General features: G+C 41.6%; 1 protein-coding gene across 3 annotated transcripts; it reads left to right on the forward strand.

The window, feature by feature from the left end:
- Window positions 1–484: 484 nt before the first annotated feature.
- Window positions 485–18,946, forward strand: LOC134447329 (B-cell receptor-associated protein 29-like). Of its 3 annotated transcripts, none has more exons than XM_063196739.1 (9): window positions 485–837; window positions 1,443–1,558; window positions 1,692–1,792; window positions 3,634–3,787; window positions 9,280–9,415; window positions 10,010–10,106; window positions 11,314–11,412; window positions 17,874–17,974; window positions 18,230–18,946. In XM_063196739.1, the coding sequence occupies exons 2-9, from the start codon at window positions 1,467–1,469 to the stop codon at window positions 18,269–18,271; spliced, it is 822 nt and encodes a 273-aa protein (XP_063052809.1). In that variant the 5' UTR covers window positions 485–837; window positions 1,443–1,466; the 3' UTR covers window positions 18,272–18,946. The 3 variants fall into 3 exon arrangements, with proteins under 3 accessions (XP_063052809.1, XP_063052811.1, XP_063052810.1); XM_063196740.1 differs by lacking the exon at window positions 485–837 and adding an exon at window positions 1,170–1,260; XM_063196741.1 differs by lacking the exon at window positions 11,314–11,412.
- The last annotated feature ends 1,933 nt before the right edge of the window (window positions 18,947–20,879 follow it).

A 20,879-nucleotide genomic window follows, 5' to 3' on the forward strand; every position in this document is an offset into this window, starting at 1 on the left:
TTCCAAAATCCAAGAGTTTTTGTTTTGCTTTTGTCAAATACCCTCATGCTAATTCCACGACGGCACCACTTGCTGCATTTAAACTGGCCAATACCCAGAGTTCACATAGTTTAGCAGATTAAAAGCACAATATTTTGTGTCATTTCAGACGTGCAGCTTTTCACACTTAAGCTGCCCTGGGCTTTCCAGATTTGGTTTGGTTACATTGCTCCACAGTGGGATGTGTTGCCTATTTAAAGGGGTAGTAGTAGCACACTTTTCAACGATGAAAAGCTGCGGGGACCAGAATTAATGAATTTGTTTCTTTACACTATCAACACCCATCGATAACACCATTGCCTAAGCCAGTGAATTGTTGAAATAATAATAACAACAAATAAATCTAGTCCAACTCTGGCTAGCCACATGGCACAAGCGTCATTGGCCTACATTTCATCAGTTATTTAAAGAGGCTTGGGCTGCTTCTATATTTAGTGGCGGTGGATGAACTGAGGTACAGCAGTCACACACAACTACATGAATGCAAACTGGAGGAAAGAACAATGCGGTCAAAACATTTGTTGACCCAATTTATTGTAGCCTATAAGTAGGTCAATCAAAGGCGTGTTGTGCTTATATTATAGTGTTATATGACTTCTAAGTGTCACAGTAGATTAGCACAGAATTTAGACAAGCCGGGTAACATTTAGACAAATCAGCATGTTTTGATATACGTAGGGGAACCTCTAGTTTCTGCGCGCCGCACTCGCGCGCTCCCTGTCATCTCCAGCGCGTCCAGCCGTAGGCGTGGCTTCGCGGGGGTTGTCACCTACCGTCTTCTATCGAGAATTACCTCTGGTAAGGCAGTTTTAATCGACATCTGTATCTTAGAAGGTAAACCGTGTGTCATAGAAAAAAAGTTGTGGCAAGTAATGGAGACCGCGGATACCGATTTCCCATTTTGTTGCACGTGACATTTCATTGTGCCTTGGGTAGCCTACTCAAAATAAACAACAAATAAAACAACAGATTGAACCATGGTTGGTGGTGTAGTATGACCGTGGTGTTTACTGTAGGCCCTGTTGCATTTATTTCAATGGTTCGTTACGAATGAATCGTATAGCTGAAGATTGCACGAGAGGATTAAAAATAGCCGCATGGCTGTGACGCAGTAAACAGGTGGTGCTGCGCGCAACATGTACACACACAAACAGTATGCCACTTGTCTATCTGACAAGTTTCTGGCGTCAATTCTTTAGTGAGTTGTACATACAAATAGTGGTGAGTAAGACAAGACCGACGCTCTCCAGATAGCACATTATAGACTTCACATAACGTACTCCAGTTGCTGGCTGCGTAAAACGAACGACTTACAGTTTTTAGACGTTCAAGTAGCCTACTAACGTTTTGTCCACAATGGCCAATAAGTTTACATTATGCCAACGCCATACGTGTTTTTTCAGGCTCTGTAGGCTCAGAAAAAGAGAATGGGTCTTCAGTGGACAGCCGTGGCTCTCTTCCTCTACGCGGAGATAGCGTTCATTCTCATCCTTTGCCTGCCTCTTCTGTCTGCCCAGAGGTAATGTACAGCCTGTCTGCCAATGGTCTTGATGACATTTGGGGATAGCATGGAATTTTACAATATCATTTTGTTCTTCTCTGAGAAAGGACAGCAGTGAGATCACAAATATGTATTGTGTTTATGACTTCAGATGGCAAAAAATCTTCAAGTGGCAAATTTGGAGTATGATGTCATCATACTGGAATAAGTTTTTCTTCGCCATGATAATAATCCTTGTGGTCCTATTTCTTGGTAAGTAGCAATATAAAATGAAACTTGTATTTGTAAAAGTCTTTATACTAATCCATTTTTACTAAGACACTGAGCTTTCACCTGTATTTAGAAATAACGTGTGACAGCAGAGAGGAGGTGACTAGAAGGGAAAGATGGGGCAGGGCCTGGAAGTGACCCAGGCTGGACATGAACTGGGGTCCCCATGTAGTCCACATGCGGTCAGCTGCATCAACATGCTGCGCCACACCACCCCCACTATCAATTAATGCAGGGTTGATTTGAATGTAGCCTGTTTTGCTTTTTCCCTCAGATTTCATAGGCCTACACTTCATGTCCAGATAAGAGATTGTGTGTGCGTTCCAATATGCGACCTTGCTTCCTCCACTTGTGCTTGTGGCCTTGTACCAGGAAGTAATACGTCATGATGACATCGCTGACAACAGCATTACATTTCAATATCTCGCAAAAGCTCAATTGTAAAGTCATTTTCTCATTTTCAAACAGTATGGTAAATGAAGAATAGTCCCCCAAAAATTGTTTTGGCTAGGCTGACAGTGGGGGAAATTAATTGTTTTCTCCACAGAGGAGGGGCTAGGAGGCCCGGCGAGGCCACAAGCTCAAGTGGAGGACGTGAGGTCGCATATTGGAAGGCACCCTGTAATACTGATGTCAGAAGGAATCAAACAGTGTATGAAGTTGAATAACAAAAGAGCTGAACTAACGTAATGGACATCTGTCAACTGCGCTGTGGTCATTTTGTATCTCAAGCTGCCATATAATATGAGCCTCTCATGTCAGGTCAGTTGGCGACGGCAACAGATATGGTAAATTTAATTAAAAGTCAACAAATTAATCAGTTTGATTAGTTTAGTTTTGTTGTGATTAGTTTATTTGATTAATTTAATCAGAATGTGTTCTTCACATTTTCTTAGTCGATGAACCCTAGCAGTAGAATTTGTTTTTCCCACAGGTTGGTCTAGCTCCGCACCACAGGGAATATTTGTAGCTGGGCCATACGCATGAACGGCCATCCGGATACTTTGCTCGTAAATGTGCGTTACGCCCCTTTATGGGGGAAAAGAAACCAGACGTCTCATTAACTTACATGCTACATTGACTAGCCTAAATGAACACAGTCAATGCTTCAGCCACGGCTATTTGGCTATATTGGAATTTGAACAAATACAACACTAGCCTACAGGTTCTGGTCTTTTGTGTATTGTTCCCCAACAACTCCAATTGGCTTTTCCCCCAAAAAAGGGCGTAAAGCACATGAAACACGTCACGCCGTTCATGCGTATAGATCTAACCTGTCCCTGTCCTCCAGACACAATGCTCTGTGTAGCAAGTTTTTGTTTTCTTTTTTTAATCTGTTTATTGAGTTGTTGGGGCGGGCTTACCATGGTGAAAGCATGGGTCTGCTGGCCTACTGCTTGGCAGCTAGGTAGGTTGAGCCCCAACCGCTGGTTCAACAGCTTTAATGGGTGCTATGGTGTAACCCCAGACTACACATTGGGTGGATTCCATTATACGGACGTCCGTCCTCCCTTGCTCACTTGCCTGCTTGTGACCTCATGATGATGTCACTGACGACAGAAAATGTATTCAATATCTTCCAAAAGCACAGTTCTAATGTCATTTCCTCATTTGCAATTGGAATGGTGAATGAAAAAGTGTCCCCCAAAAGTTGTTGTGGCTAGGCTGACAGCTGGGAAACTTTATTGTTTTCTCCATGGAGGCGGGGCGAGGCCACAAGCCCAAGTGGAGGATGGGAGTCTGCATATTGGAATGCACCCATCGTGTTTAAGTCTGCCTTACCAGGTTAACCCACATTCAACAGATGTCTGCACACCTTTCAGATGCTGTGAGAGAGGTCAGGAAGTATTCGGCTGAGGAGACGACGAGTGATCCCCAGGCTCAGAGTCACCCCAACTTCCATGACCACGTGCACATGATGCTCTTCAGAGCCCAGAGGAACCTCTACCTCTCCGGATTCTCACTCTTCCAGTGGCTGTGAGTATCTCTCTTTTTTTGTAAGTATTTTTGGGGGTTTTCAAGCCTTTATTATGAGACAGAACAGTGAAGGACAGACAGGAAGTGAGTTGGAACGAGTGACGGGGAAGGGCTGGCAAAGGACCCAGACCAGGAATCAAACCCAGGTCGGCCGCGTAGTAGACGAGTGCTCTGTCGTTACCGCCAAAGCCAGTAGGGCCGGCTGTGAGTATCTCAAATAAAAATAAAAAGTCCGCCCACTTTTATTCTGTGACGTGTAGTCACTCCCATGTTTTTTAAGAAGTGGGAATAGAAAAATCCTAGTTGAAGCTGACTTTTTTCTTTTCATATGATCATTTGGTTGTCCTCCTCCCAGGTCATATATTTTGATGCGCATGCTTTAACCTGCTCCTTCTGAGTATCTCAAAGACATCTGCCTCACATAGCCTATTCTGTACCGTAGGAAAGAGAGTCGCTGGATGTGTAAGATTATTTTACAATATAGAGAAGATACTTGGGGAATAGGCTAAAATTTTAAACAATAAGATATCAATTTGAAACTTTCACAGTAGTTTACTCAAGCAAAGACAAAGATTTTTTGTATTGCAAGTTGTCTGAAATATGATGATTAAATATGCAAATGAGATCACATCTACTTAAATATGTGATAAATGATGCAACAACGGGCAAAACATAAAACAAATAGCAAAAGTAATGATTTACACTTTTTATTGATACTTAATCCACCCTATATCACATATGAAAAATCTACCTTCATCACTTTAGTGGAACACACTTTTTTGAAGGTCAGAAGTAGCAGATTTCCAATGCATTTTGCCATTCAGCGGGTAAAATCGGATACTTTTGACCTTAGGAAAGGTATGTTCCACTGAATTGATGAAAGTAGATTTTTAATACAGTCCCAGGGAAAAGTTTGAACACCCTTTGAAATTTCTAACCTTTCTGTCAAAATTGGTCATAAAACATGGTCTGATCTTCCCAGAGATCACAAGAAGGAACAACCAGAGTCTGCTTAAACTAATTCACCCCAAACATTTACAAGTTTGCATATTTTCATCCGCAATAAGATGTAAAAATTCACAGGACAGCAAGGCATAAGTAAGTACACCCTTGCATTCAATAGGTTTTAACCCTAAGTTAGTCGCAATAACCTCAACCAGATGTTTGCTGTAGTTGCAGATCAGATTAACAAAACAATCTGGATGTATTTGGTCTCCCTCTTCTTTAGAAAACTGCCTCTCGTCAGCAAGGTTTGTGGGATATCTGGAGTGCATAGCTTTCTTGACTTCATACCATATAATCTCACTTGTTTTTTGTCAGGGCTTTGACTGGGCTATTTCAGAATGTGTATTTCATTATTATGAAGCCATTCTAAAGTCGATTTGCTTCTAAAGTATGGGTTGTTGTCACATTTCAGCACCCATCCTCTTGTGTGCTTCAACTGTGTGACAGACTACCTCGCTTTTTTTCTATAAAATATGCCGATAAACTTCTGAGTTCATTGTTCCACTGATAATAGCAAACTGAAAAGGGCCTGAGGCAGCAAGGTAGCCGCATATAATGATGCTCCCGCCACCATACTCAAAGGTGGAGATGATGTTTCGGTGAAGGTGTGGTTCTCCAGTTCTCTTCCAAACATGACATTGTGTGTTCCCCTGAACAATTCAACTTTGGTTTCAACGTTGGTCTACAGAATATTTTGCAGTAATTCTATGAAGCATATAAATGCTTTTTCGCAAACCTCAAAGGTGCAGCAATATTTTTTTGGACAGAAAACCCATTCATTTTAGATTGGCAGAATGAAACCCATTTTTAGCTATTCTTGGTTACATCTCCTCTTCTGAGTATGGTGTCGGGAGCATCATTATATGCGGCTACCTTGCTGCCTCAGGCCCTTGACAGTTTGCTATTATCAGTGGAACAATGAACTCAAGTTTATTGTGATATTTTACCGAAAAAACGTGAGGAAGTCTGTAACACAGTTTAAGCACACAAGAGTATGGGTCCTGAAATGTGACAACAACCCATACTTTAGAAGCAAATCGACTTTAGAATGGCTTCATAATAATGAAATACACATTCTGAAATAGCCCAGTCAAAGCCCTGACAAAAAACAATTGAGATTATATGGCATGAAGTCAAGAAAGCTATGCACTCCAGACATCCCACAAACATTGTTGACGAGAGGCAGTTCTCTAAAGAAGAGGGAGACAAGATACAAACAGATTGTTTTGTTAATCTGATCTGCAACTACAGAACAAGTCTGGTTGATGACATTGCGACTAACTTAGGGTTAAAACTAGGGGTGGGCATAGATTATTTTTTTAATCTAGATTAATCTCACTGTAATTATGAAATTAATCTAGATTAATCTAGATTAATCTATATCAAAATGGCTCATTCAGAATAGGCACGCTAGCGAAATAATGCCGAAAAAAAACCTTGGGGTTTCTTAAGAAAGATGGCACATAGATCAGAGCTCATCTCTTTTTTCCAAAATGCATCTCATCTTGAAAAAATGGTCATGTTGATACTTGGTGATGAAAAAAATCACTGCAATATTTGTAAAGTGTGTCAAATATGTTAGGAAGCATTTACAGTTATAAGATACTGAAATTTCAGAATGAACAGCGCTTTAAGTTGTATAGGCGAATAGGCCCTACAGATAAATCTATCAAACAAAATGACCTCAACAATTCAGCATTTCTAATGGGCAGAGAGAGAGAGAGAGAGAGAGAGAGAGAGAGAGAGAGAGAGAGAGAGAGAGAGAGAGAGAGAGAGAGAGAATCTGCCACTGACTGTTAAAAAGAGCAGCCGCTCCTTTAAGAGAGGGAGGAGCTCTGCGCACAGCAGCCCACAGCTCCAGGCTGGATTTCTAGAACCTACAGCACTGGCCTTTGGGGATTTGGCCTAAACCCGACAGTTGTTCTCAGAGTTAGAATTCTCGAGGAGTAACAACTTGAAATGAATTCAGTTTGCAAAAAAAAAAAAAATCAAGCGCGGCAACCGCGAGGTGTATTATTACCGTCTGTTGTATCTCAATAGTCGCAAATGCGTGATCGCAACACAATTACACAAACATTCAGCGAGAGTAGATATTGACAGTTTCAGTTTGACAATCTTCAAAATGCATATCACACGGAATGTTTTGCAATTATGGTACAGGCAAGATTTCTGGAAGTTGTTTATGTGGTCCATGCAATGTGTGAGGAAATGTAGGCTATGTCGGGCTGGTAGTCTACTCACACAATGTCTCCCTATGCTTCACCTCAAACAATAACGTCTCTTTACCATTTATGAAAAAACACTCAAACAACACCTACCACGGCAGAGATATTAATGTTTTCAGCATGCAAACCCTGTTCATATTTAGGTCTGCTGATAGCAACAGGTAGGGTGGCCATCGGTCCGTTTTTACGACCTGTTCACGACATCCGTGTGTCCCTCTCTTTGTCTTTCCTTTCCTCCTAGCCTTTTGCTTATGGCCTCGAGCTGCGAGGCAACGTCATTGACGCAAACTAGACCTTGATAGTCGGTCGCGTTTCCGATATCTGCGGCCGCCATGTTACTCCAGATATAACCCCTCGCCCAGTGAATTAACTGTGTATTGCTGTCGCCTTATGTCGGGGAAATCTCCGTGCAATAGCCCTATATGAAGTTCATTAACTGACTGTATGAAACTTAAATAAGGCAACTATATTATTGCCTGCTGTCTGTTTCCTATTTTTTCCTGCACTGGTGGCAACGCATAGTGCAATTAATTAACGATACGAGGGTTCTCACAACTTTGCAAACAGGGCAAAGAAACGTCTTTCTGCACGGGCGCTGTCTGTATTTTGAGCTCGTGTTGTTGGTTATCCAGCGTCTGCATGGAAAAAAAGGTTGACAGAAGCGGTTTGCCTCCCTTAAAACACCACTGATAATACTTCTGACCAACTTTGAGTAAAGTAAATCAAATTAATTGTTGGCTATTAGGCCTACGAATGCATGACTACCCAAAATAGCCTACATTTAAAAAAAAAAAAATGAAATAGCCTACACAGACAACAACGGAAGGATTTGTCTATCGTAACCTGCCGTCTCTGATACAATAGGCCTATTAAGTTAGTGGTGATGACTCCTTTATCGGAGTGAGGTAATGAAATGCGAAAATCCTTCCCCCCAAAAATATTGTTTTACAAGTAAAACTGTTGTTGGCAGCTGAGTTAGTCTGAGGGAAGATGGCAGCGCTGTTCCCTGATTTCTGCCTACAGTTTAGAATGCCAACTTCACAATTTTCTCCGCGGAGGCGGGGATTCGGCAAGTCGAAGCAATGGGTGCGCGCGAGGACGCTAGGTTAGAAAGTTAAGGGGCGGGGTTGTCCGGCCGAAGTCCGGACAGCTGGTCACCCTAGCAACAGGTGGAGAGGAGAAGCAACTGGAGCGCAGTCTGAAAGCGTGTCAATCAAGCGCTATGGTGACGTGCATACCCAAACTCCAAACCCATATTTTGAGTATAGATTAACGTGCGATATTTTCTTTATCGCGCGACAAGAGTCTCACATTATCGCAGCACGTTAACGCCGATAACGGCCCACCACTAGTTAAAACCTATTGAATGCAAGGGTGTACTTCCTTATGCCTTGCTGTCCTGTGAATGTTATGGCCTTATGACCATTAAAAATATGATAACATGTAAATGTTTGGGTGGAATTAATTAAAGCAGACTCTGACTGTTCCTTCTTGAGATTTCCGGGAAGATCAGACCATGTTTTATGATCAATTTTGACAGAAATGTAAGAAATTTCAAAGGGTGTACACACTTTTCCCTGGGACTGTATGTGATGCAGAGGGGTTGAAGGATCAATGTAATGTGTTAACCATTACTATTGCCATTTGTTTTATGCTTGGTCTGTTACCACAGATTTTACCACATACAGTATTTCAGTACATATGACCTCATTTGCATATTTCATCACCATATTCCAGAAAACTTGCAATACAAAAAAGTTTGCCTGAATGTGAGTTACCAACTGTGAAAGTTTCAAATGAATATGCCATAGTTTAAAATTTGACCCTATTCACATTTTATTTCATATCTCTCCCTATGGAGAAATGAATGGGAAATCTGCCAACTTTGACCTCGAAAAAAAAAGTATGTTCCACTAAATATAAAGCTGTAGATTTTTAATATGTGATACAAGGGGGTGTAAGGATCACTTAAAAGTAGGAACCATTACTATTGCAATTCGTCCCGCTTTTGGGGCTTTTTAGAGCTAGATTGACTGGCCTGTTGATATTTACTCAGTAGTAGTATGTCTATTGATGAATATAAGTCAATCAAACAGCTGTTTTTTTAATGTCATTTATACTTTTCATTCATGTGCATCTCATACACTGCAGCTTTGCAGAGTATCAAGAAAGATAGTCAGCAAATCATACCAGATAACATCTAATGTTGATGAGTTTTTGTTGTTGTTTTTTCCCCTTCCCTGATGTTTGGTGTTGCCATAGCGTGATTCGTCGCATCATCACCCTGATCCACCAGGTGGCGTTGGCCCAGGGCAGCGGGGCGGCTCTGCAGACCCAAGCAGAAGGGGCCAACGAGGCAGCTCAGAAGTACATGGCGGAGAACCAGAAGCTGAAAGAGGTGTGGTCCAAGTCCTTCTCTACTGTATAAGTCCCTCCACATGGCAGCCATCTTGGTGATGCCTTGGGGCAACTATTTCAGATTAGGAAGACCAAATATGCGTTCCAGACTGCGGAATAACTAAGCGATAGCCTACTCAAAGCATATGGTTGGAATTGCAATGAAAAACAGATTATAATGGCTATCTAGGACTGACCATATATACTTAGAAAGTAACACTGTAAATGTGTCACATTGTAATACTAGATCAGGAGTAGGGAACCTTTTTCATTCAATTATTCTAATGGGGGCAGATTTTGTTTACATTTAAAAAAAATCTTAACATAGGCCTACTCCAAATATTTTCCCAAAAGGTATCACTGTTTGCTAGTAGTCTGCTGATGTTGCATAACCTTTTGGATGTTTTTGGGAATAAATAAATGAAATGTAAACAAACACCTGCCCCCATTACAATGACCAGGGTCTCGGAAAAGGCTGAAGAAGAAAAAAACAATTCTCAGGTACTGACAAGTGCAGGGTAGTGTGAGCATTACAACTGCATGTTGAAACTGGCTGATTTGAAGTTATACATACCTCCTCCCTCGGTTTCTACAGGCTCTGAAAGATGAGGCGAGTGCCAAGTCGAGCAGATCCCGGCTGATGAGAGAGGAGGTGGAGAAGGCAACCAAGGACCTGAGAGCTGCAGATGATGGTGAGTGCTCCTCTAACTTGAGTGGGAACACTTTATAATAAGGGACGCATAAAAAGCATTATACAGACTTCGTAAATAATTAACTAATCATGAACAAATCATTAACAAATATTTGTGTAATTTACTAAGTTTCATTAATGCGTTATAGAATATTTTTTAATGCTTTATATAATATACAATTTTTTTTTTTCTGCGACCCACTTGCAGTAGCCTTCTTCCGTGACCCCGTAGGGGTTCCGACCCTAGATTAGTTTGAGAAGCACTGAGTTAGTAATGGCCATCTGTTCTCCATAGCACAGGAGGACAATTCGGTAACACTTTACTTGACGCCGGCGTCATACGTATGACATAACAGTGTCATAATAGTGTCATGAATGAGTTATAAACATAATGCCAATGTCATAAACGCTTTATGCCCATGAAAAATGTCTTTGTCATAACCGAATTTCACTTTAAGACAAAGTCATACAATGTTTATGACATTGACATAATGTTTATGACACATTCATGACTGCATTATGACAATGTTATGACACCTTTATGTCATACGTATGACGCCGGCGTCAAGTTACGTGTTACTGACAATTCTAAGTGGAGAAAACAATATTTGCGAGTGTCCGTGGTGCCCATAATGTCATCGATCTATGACAGTCTATGACAGCCATTCATTCATTCAGCTCACCAACTTAGACTCACAAAAATTGTTTTCCCCACAGGTCGGATGTTTCAAACCCAAAGCACTCACTCCACATTATTATTGCTACTGAATCATAATTAATAAGTTAAAAATAACTTGTTTAGTGCCTGCATTCACTTACCTGTACAAATGGTGTTTCATGAAAATCACGCAACATCACCAAACCCAAGATCTTCCAAAGTGCTTCAAATTCTGATTTATAAAATTGTGCCGCACACACCTGAATGCCCTCCTCTGGTTAGAAATACCAAAGTGTGTTTGATATCATCTGTGCATGACTTTTATGAATTGCAATGGGCAGCCATGGCCTAATGGTCAAGGACATGGACTTAAGATCAGACCCTTCCACTCCCTACACCTCTATCTAAGTGCCCTTGAGCAAAGCACCTAACCCTCATCCTGCTCCAGGGACTGTAGTCAATACCCTGTACATAACCGTACGTGTATTTGGATAAAAAGGCATCTAGTAAGTGTAATGTAATGTAAAATTGCTCACTGCTCTGTCCTCAGCATTGCGGAGGTCCCGTGCTGAAATTCAGGCTGTGAAGAAGCAAGCTCAGGGGTTCACTAAAGACTATGGCCAGCTGCTGAAGGAACACCATAGCACAGGTGGACATACATCCCAGCCCAGGGAGTTCTAGGGGGTCATTCCATGCCACATTTACATGCCCTCCCCAGGTGACCCTCTTCCGTTTGCCTGATTTTTCACATACTGGTGGTATCTTTTGATGCTCACTGAAAGAATACCAAGTGTAGCCCCTTAATGCACGCCGTACCTCCAGTGGCACACTGTAATAGCAAAAGTGTTGAATTACGTTGTAATTGAAAAAGTTAAAGGGTTTATGAAACGAAAACAAACGGTCATTCCCATTAAAGCCTTGTCTTTTCTGATAGCATCGATGAGACTTTGAACCCAATCATCCGGGAGGAACTTGTGAAAATGGCAACTCTAAGTGTGAATTCTGTGAAATTTGGTTTGACTAATGAGCTGGGCTGTGACATCAAAGAGGAGAGTCCCTGGTTTGCTAGTATGGCGATCTGAGAAAACAACACACATTTGATGGACCCACATCTTATAAAGGAACCAAAATTCTGATACAAACATCAGCGTGTCAAAAAACCACACATCCAACCTCATGAGAAAAAAAAAAACAGCAGCACAAATCTATTTCAGAGGCACTGATACATCTGCAGAAAGTGACATGTCTGACAGGCGAAGTGACGATTGTTGACATAGCCTGACAGTTCGTTTTGTTTATGGTTACGGTTGCTAAGGGTGCTTTGCCATGACCCAAAGATGACATGGCGTGTGTATTTGTTGACAAATGGGGGGCATTTTGATTCAATTGCGCGATATAGTGTGATTGAAATGCATGTACATGCAAAATTATTATCAACTAGAGAAAAAACGGAGGTACGGTAATAGGCTGTTGGAGCAGCCCCGAAATCCTAAAAAGAAGAGAGAAAAAGAAGTAGGCCTACGCTATATGCATCTCCGTTTATTCGCTAAGGAGTAGCCCAGTCTGTGAGTTGGCTGTCCTCGACCGAGAGCACCACGGAGGCTGAAGCGCGGATATCCCAAAACCAATTTATTGACCAGTTGAATGGCAATCAACAAAAAGTGCATATCCCGAGAGCATTCGCATCGGTTTGGCATGTAATGTGCATTACCCTTTCCTGAAAACAACATACAAAGCAGATGGACAAGGTAAAACGTAGCCTAAAGCAAAGCAGTGCACAAGCAGTTACAGGGGCAGTTTCAGTCTGAACGCCGGCGATGTCAATTGTTGGAACAGCTTGAGAAAATAGCATTCTCTTCAGTCCAACCATGCCCGCGTTCTCCACATTTGTGGTGAAGCACGAGGGGTGGAAATGTGCCGAGCACAACAGTGACCACAAGCTTGCTTGAAAACCACGCCGGTGTGGCAGCTTTTGTGATATGCACCGGAATTCTCATCCACATGTACATCTGCTTGTACGAGGCTATGGCAAGCGATGTGGGACAAAGGGAAGCGAATGTCAACATAAACAGAGATTACACAATCTTCGATATGGTCAGCAAATGTTTTGGGGCTGTCATTTATGTTATGCCTAGTAGAGATGGGATTTATGGCTCTTTTTCGGGATCCGGATCTTAGTGGCTCGTTCCTTTCAAAGAGCCGTTCAAAAAACTGGCTCTTTTGGCTCTTTAAAAAAAAAAATTATTCAGTGTTAAGAATGTAATATTTTGACTCCACCTCTAGGTAATTTTGTCCAAAACAACAACTGGTTATTCTCCTGTTTCTAAAGACCGTTTTTGCCTCTCTTTGAGGCAAACAATTGTGTTTTTTCCCAAATTTAATTACTCTGGTCGAGGTCACATGCTTAAAATGAATGAGAAATGAACGAAATAACGGTCGAGTGGCTCCCCCAGCTGTGATCCGGTTCCCATCGTTCACTTCAGGGATCCGTTCAAAAGAACCGGCTCGTTCATTAACGACACACCTCTAATGCCTAGGCCTACACTTTGGAATTAGATCAGAGTCTTGTTGTTACACAGATTTAGCCCAACTGTAAGTTATCCTATACTTAACTTTACTCGGTCTATCCTACAAGCAGATAGCCTACAGGGCGGATGAGAATCCGGTGCATATCACAAAAGCTGCCACACCGGTGCCTGCGTACGAATTCGATCCACAGAGCCCTTGTTTTAGCCTTCTCCTTGTCGGCCACAGTTCCATCATTCTTCACAGAAGAGAACTTGTGCAAAGATATTCCTTCTGTCAAGTAGCCATTTTTGCAGCTGGCACCGTTCGGCCCTCCAGAAACACACTGCTTGACACTGCGCTTTGGTTTGGTACTAGCCGCCATTGATCTGAACAAGGTGGAATGAGGTGAACTCTCCCCTTTTATGTCACGCATATAATTTGCATAAAATTTGCATGTCATGAAAAAAAGTGAACATAACACTTTTTGGGAACGTTTTAACATGACTTTTAGGACAAAATATCACCCAGACAATATCCCATTTTATTCACAAGGCTTAGAACTGTCAGAATCTGTCCTGGAAATGGTCAAATTCCTTTACTTTGTTTTCGTTTCATAAACCCTTTAACTACCATAGTACTACAATACTATGACATAACGCACGCAGGGCCTTTAGTAATGCGCTACGACTTGGTGATTGCTATTCTGCTAACAGCAAATTTGTAACGCTGTGTCTTAACGGGTTAACCTGCCTCTAAAGGGTTTTGGAGGAGATGCTCTCCAAGTTTTGGGTGCCACACACACTTTTCAAGCCCAGAAATTACATACAGAATTTACTGGCATGGTTTGACACCTCTAGCTTTAGTTTGAAAACAGATACAGGCCTTAAAGTGGCCACATCCCCTCAGTCTGACCCTGTGTATAACATTCTGTTCCTGGAAATAGCATTCCTTGAATGTTTTTGGATATATTAAGCCTTTAAAATTGAATTTTTGAAAAGCATGATGAAGAGTTTTTTCAATTTGGTGGGACAGATCTCTGAAAGTGTGCACACAATTTATTTTCCATCATCTTTCAGAGCTGTTCATTGTATCCAAAAAGAGATTTAATGTGCTTGGATATATTAAGCCTATAAAACTGGATTTGTGAAAAGCACGACAGTTTCATCATCATCATCATCATCATCATCATCATCATCATCATCACCATCTTCCTCCTCCTTCTCCTCCTCCTCTTCATCATCATCATCATAAAGATTTATCATCTTTCAGAATTGTCCATTCTATTAAAAATGTTAAAGGGCACTCAGACCTTAAATGACACAATTTGAAAGTCTCAAAGCTGGCCTTTGGACATAATGACACTACAGCACCCCCTACCTCTTGCCCCAAATTAACCATGGGTTTGCACTTGGTGACTCAAATGAGCTTTTAACCCCATGCAAGGAAACGCACTATCATTTCATTTAAAGTACATGTATATGTCCACTATTTAGCACATTTTCTGTAGCCCCTTTTCTGAGTTTTCTGACCCAAGCTGGACATGAACTGGGGTCCCCATGTAGTCCACATGCGGTCAGCTGCATCAACATGCCATGCCACACCACCCCCACTATCAATTAATGCAGGGTTGATTTGAATGTAGCCCATTTTGCTTTTTCCCTCAGATTTCATATGCCTACACTTCATGTCCAGATAAGAGATTGTGTGTGCGTTCCAATATGCGACCTTGCTTCCTCCACTTGTGCTCAATTGTAAAGTCTTTTTCTCATTTGCAATTGGGATGGTGAATGAAAAACAGTCCCCCAAAAGTTGTGGTGGCTAGGCTGACAGCTGGGAAACTTTATCGTTTTCCCCACGGAGGAGGGGCCAGGAGGTGGGGTGAGGTCACAAGCACAAGTGGAGGAAGCAAGGTGGCATATTGGAACGCACTCACAGTGCCCTTCCGTGAGGCCAGGGGAGGGCCTTTCTTAACCATCTTAAGGATGGCCGTCTATGGGAATCTGTTCTTAAAGCCACTCTAAACATTGATTGTCAAGAATATACAACTCACCAAGTGTTTAGTGGTGTTCAGTAATATTCCATATTCTGAAGAAGGAGACCAATGCACACCAGAGGTTTGGAGGGCAAGTAGCGGGTAGATCTGTTTTTTAGAAGAAGATACAGCACACTCTTGTCCATCGTGCTGCAATTTATTAAGAAAACAACGTTTCGGCCCGTATGAGTGTGCGGTATCTTCTTCTAAAAAACACTAATATTCCCATGAAAAATTGCTTCTGTCATGTTTTATTTAGCATTTCCAGTCTTTCCTGTCACAAAAGGCCAAATAAATAAAACATGACAGAAACCATATTTGTATTTAAACCTGCAAAATTAGGGGCCAGTAAACACCCCTAACCATTTGGTGAGATGCATACTTTTGAAAACAAATATTTGGTGTTTTCAAGAATAGATGTAGCCCTGTCCATAAACTGTCATTCTAAAGCCGGTTGAGACAAAATCCAAATTAGCCAAATAACAGTAACAGCAGCAAGCACCCAAACAAGCTCCATAATATTGCTGACAGCTCAGAGAAGGGGCTAAATGTGCGAAATAGTGGACATATCCTTTGAGCCAACTTTGTTTTTAGCAAGTCTTCATCATAATGTAGGCCTTCTAAACTCCATGGGTGTTTTTCCATTGTATTTTTTTCCATTTGTTATTATATATCATACCGCCATCTACTGGTCAAGCAATGTTGCAATTTACACTTTTGTTACCGGTACTTTAGTTGACCAACGGATGACAGTGAAGACCCAAATACAATGATATCAAATGGTAATAGTCTAGTATTTAAAAGTCCCTATATTATTATTAAGAACTGGTGAAATCAAAGTGCTTCTAGGCTTGATAAAGCATTTATGATTTTGATAAAGTTTGATAAAGCATTCATAGGGTTTAAAGCTTATTCAAGTCATCAAGTGCCCACATGGTTAATTTGGTGCCAAATGTAGGGGTTAATTCTATCCCAAAACAAATTGTGAGACTCTTCTGAGTGCCCTTACAATTTTAATACAATGTACAGTTTCCAAATGTAATGGGAAATCGGCTGTATCTCCAGTTGTATGCACACTTTCCATGATCTGTAGCAAAATATATATAGGCCTATAGTCTTCAAGCTTTTCACAAATCCAGTTTTTTTAAGGGCTTTTTATGCCTTTATTGACAGGATAGTATGAGATGAGGAAGTGAGTGGGAGAGAGAGATGGGGGATGATTGGGAAATGACCCCGTCTGAACTCGAACCGGGGTCCCCATGGGGCGGGCATGAAAGCCCAAATGTGGGGGGCTTAGCGCGCTGTGTCACAGCGCCCCCACAAATCCAGTTTTAAAGGCTTAATATATCCAAAGATATTTAAGGAATTTATGTGTCTTCAAACTAAAGCTTGAGGTGTCCAAATCGGCTTGTAGCCCCTCACCGCGAAAAGTGGGCGTGGCACCCAAACTTTGGAGAGCCTCATCTCCACATTTGTCAGCACTAGGATGCTAAAATTTGGAATTCTTTCAGTTGGCATGTAAAGGTAGCTGTACATGAAAAATCAGGCCAATCAACGAGGGTCACCAGGGCATATTCAAGGGAATCGTATGAACTGAATCGCATGGAATGACCAAACAATCGCATGGAATGACCAAACGACAATTCTAAGGACCCATAACAGAAGGGCTTTGAAGGATTCTAATAATATGCTCTGTTAAAGTGACATTCCCAGATTTCTGGAAATATGTGTATGCTCATTTCCTATCTCCCCTTGAGTTGAATACGTAATTGAGTTTTACCATTCTCTTGTTCTTCCACCCCTTCTTCCAAGCTTCCAAGCACGTTATCATTGAACCAAATGGGACCAGCTATCTCAGTGGTTCCCCACTTTTTTTGGCATGGGACCCCATTTTGGCATCTCAAATGTCTGGGGACCTCATACACATTTTTTCACGACAAAAATGAATACATGATTGAGCTACATGTTGTAGGGTATTCTGCCCTACAAAGCAAAAAGGCAGTAACTGCATTGCTGTTTAAAGTGAGTTACTATGACTTTAGTGCCATATATATCAAAGTCTAAAGTTAAATAAAATAATTAATCTTCAAAAAAGGTGGTAATATAAAGTAACAAAACTGTCACATGCCAATAATCTCCCAAAAAACACTTAAACTGGATTGCAGTATCCTTTTAAAGTCAACTGTCTCAGTTTTGAGCTCTGTGCAGTTACTGCCTTTTTGCTTTGTAGGGCAGTATTAAACCGATGGATATTTATGGCAGTCTAAGATGGTAAATGGTGTTTGAAAGAGAATATTGAATAGTTATGTTGTATTAATTCGTAATATTTATCAGGTTTTTTTTTCACACTTTCAGACATTTCAGGCGACAACATTTACATTCCAGGCAACCCCAAATGGGGTCACGACCCCAGTGTTGAAAAAACACTGATCTAGCTGCTCCAAAAATATTCTGGTTTAATAAAACCGTGCGGTCAACATGTATATGCACTCTTCTCATTATCAATAACAAGATGTGTTTGATGTCATGTGTACACGATTTATATGAATTGCTCACTGCTCTGTCCTCAGCATTGCAAAAGTCCCGTGTTGAGGTGGAGGCGATGAAGAAGCAAACTCAGGGGCTCACAAAGGAGTACGACCGCCTGCTGAAGGAACACCAGATGCTACAGGTGCTACACACACACACACACACACACACACACACGCACTTACACACATAGAGTCATCTAGTCGCACACACACACACACACACACACACACACACACACACACACACACACACACACACACACACACACACACACACAGTCACCTACGTGCACACAGAAACTCACACAGATTCATGGACATACAAACACACAGAGGAGCAACCCACACACAACACAAGTCATATTTTAATGCTGTTATCCTTCTTCTTTTTGCAGGAGAGTGCTTCCAATGGACCTGAGGGCAAAAAGGATCAATAAGCCCTGAGCCAAGCAAACTCACAAACTCTTTGGCTTTTGCTTCGTAACTCCCCATGCAAGGAGTAGCCTAGAGTAGCCTACACATTATCTCCTCCCAAGCATTACTTGGAAAGAGATACAAAGTAGGTTACATGTTCTGCCTCACAGGATGCCATTTTGTCTTCCGACATCATTTTGTGATATGCTGGATTCTTAAATACTGTGCTTGGCTTGGACATCGCATGGCAATGGTGGTGTACCTCCAGGGCTGGACTGCCCATCTGGCATAACGGGTATTTCCCGGTGGGCCACACACCCTTTTGGGCCCCTATTTTCAGAAATGTAAAAAAATAAATAATTTTTTTTTACATTTCTGTAAATACAGGAAGGGGCCCAAAAGGGTGCAGGGCCCACCGTTGAGTCAGTTTTGCGCTGCTAATTATGAAGGTCCCCTTTAAGCCAAAAGTGCCCAAGCCCTATTTCTCCCCCAGTCCAGCCCTGTGCATCTCCTGTCTGTTTGAATCAGTGCAACGTTTGATTCATCATTTGTGGGAGCCACTGCTGGATCTAGTCATTATTATTATTATTATGACGAGGGGTAATTGTCACCCTGTGTTTGTGCCTTGCTGAGTGAATAATGCCTTCAAATCAGGAACTGTAATGAAGTGGAATAAATACATACATTTCTACAACTAATGATTAAAAACAATGTTTCTTTCAATGTAGTGGAAAAACAAGTAGAGCACGGCCTGCATGCTGTCAGAGTGCGTGACGTCTGCTTCATAGCTCCAAGGGAAGTATCTGTGTTCTGATCATTTCACATATCAAAGCAAAAGCAGCAACGACAGATGTTTTTTTTTCCAAGACTGTATTGTATTAAAAATGGAATTTCCACTAGGCACAATGGTGGCTAAATATATGGTGAAATCAAGTCAAAGAATACAACAGATCACTAGAAACAACCAAGGAAAAGAAACAAAAACAATAAAAACAATGGAATTTTTAAATACACAGTGCATAAGCAACACAAGGACTCTTGTAACATTTTACAGAAAGAGGTGTGCATCTGTAGACCACACAAATAATCATGAAAACAAGTATTTTTGTATTATGAACCTTAAATATGATACTGTATGATATGTATATACTGTGGTTTTGTATACCCAGACAAGATGTTAAGGTCTAGATATGTATTATTTTGGGTTTAAGATAAACCAACCCCCCCCCTTCAACACAATAGTGTTTACGCAGGAAAATGAAAAATTCCTGAGCTGTAATATATCAAACTGTAAAGTGTACAGTAAATGTGGACTCAGGGCTGCTGACAGGTTTGACTGGGCCCGGAACAAAGTCTTCTAAAAGGGCCCCTATTTCAATACAAACAATGTAATGAGGGTCAAATCCTGGGCCATCCACTCTCTCTGCCCAGGACAACTGGCGCGTTTACCCCTCCTGTCAGCGGCCCGGTGTGGAATTGTTGAATACTGTACATTTCAACACGCACATCATTCCCTCTACGTATCTCTCTCTCTCTCTCTCTCTCTCTCTCTCTCTCTCTCTCTCTCTCTCTCTCTCTCTCTGAAACACACACATCACACCCTCTCTCTCTCTCTCTCTGACACACACTCACACTCACACACACACACACACACACACTTTGCCAGTAGCAGTACTTTAAAGGTTGTCTCCAAATGGATTGAAAATACAAGCTTTCTCAGTGTTCGCTATGGGGCTGAATTTGGATCACCAAGCAGAGACAACAGTACTGTACATGTGAAAAGGCCAGCACATGTTTTATACATTTTATGCTGCACATATTTTAACACTTTTGTGTCAGGTCAGGATCAGGGATTGCAAATACCCGCATAGTGAAAACCCCTGCTCACAGAAGAGCTTAGTGGCTGTTTTAGTGTTCACCTACTCTTAGAGTAAACATAATCCAGGGGTCCGTATCTCGAAAGCGTCTTTGCTAACGACGGTAGCAACGTCCTTCGTAAGAGCGACTCAAGTCTCTCTCGACAGCGACGCTCACCACTAAATCCAAGGGAATGGTAAGGCGGTCTTAAGACGGTCTTAAGACGGTTAACAACGACAAGAATCGAGAAACGGACCCCAGGTTAGTAACTAAACCTGCTGTTTCTAATGCACCTCGAACTACACCAGCCAAACCCTCTGACAACAAGAACCTCTTGCAGAGCTTGGTCATGTTTAGCACATCATCACAAGGCGTTGGATAAACGAGAAGGCATTTACTAAGAAATATCTCTGTTTACCAAGGAATATATTTCAAATCCCATTGGCAAATGGTAAATGGCAATTTGTGGGCTCTAAATAACCGAGTAAGAAAGTCATGCGTTAATAATCTGGAGCCATTATGTGGCATGTGGGGGACCTTCAGATTAACATTTGCACTCAGAACCTCAGCCTACTATATCAACTAAGGAAACATACGGTATGTAATTGGTGAATAGACCGCAAGTGGGACTTTTGCTCATGAATGGAGTTAAGAAGTTGGTGTCTGTTTTGATTAGAGGAATATTCATTATTGACCCAGTTTACCTCAACCAGGGCTGAAGTGGTGGAGAAATAGGGCCCGGGCACTTTTGGCTAAAAGGGGCCCCTCATAATT

This window comes from Engraulis encrasicolus, chromosome 4 (assembly GCF_034702125.1).
Source record: "Engraulis encrasicolus isolate BLACKSEA-1 chromosome 4, IST_EnEncr_1.0, whole genome shotgun sequence".
Classification (NCBI taxonomy): Eukaryota; Metazoa; Chordata; class Actinopteri; order Clupeiformes; family Engraulidae; genus Engraulis; species Engraulis encrasicolus.

Excerpts from the sequence above, each read along its gene's own strand:
- LOC134447329 (XM_063196739.1), top strand. The coding sequence starts at position 1,467 with ATGGGTCTTCAGTGGACAGCCGTGGCTCTCTTCCTCTACGCGGAGATA. Across the intron at positions 1,793-3,633 it reads CCTTGTGGTCCTATTTCTTG|ATGCTGTGAGAGAGGTCAGG; the intron begins GTAAGTAGCAAT and ends CACACCTTTCAG. Across the intron at positions 3,788-9,279 it reads TTCTCACTCTTCCAGTGGCT|CGTGATTCGTCGCATCATCA; the intron begins GTGAGTATCTCT and ends GTGTTGCCATAG.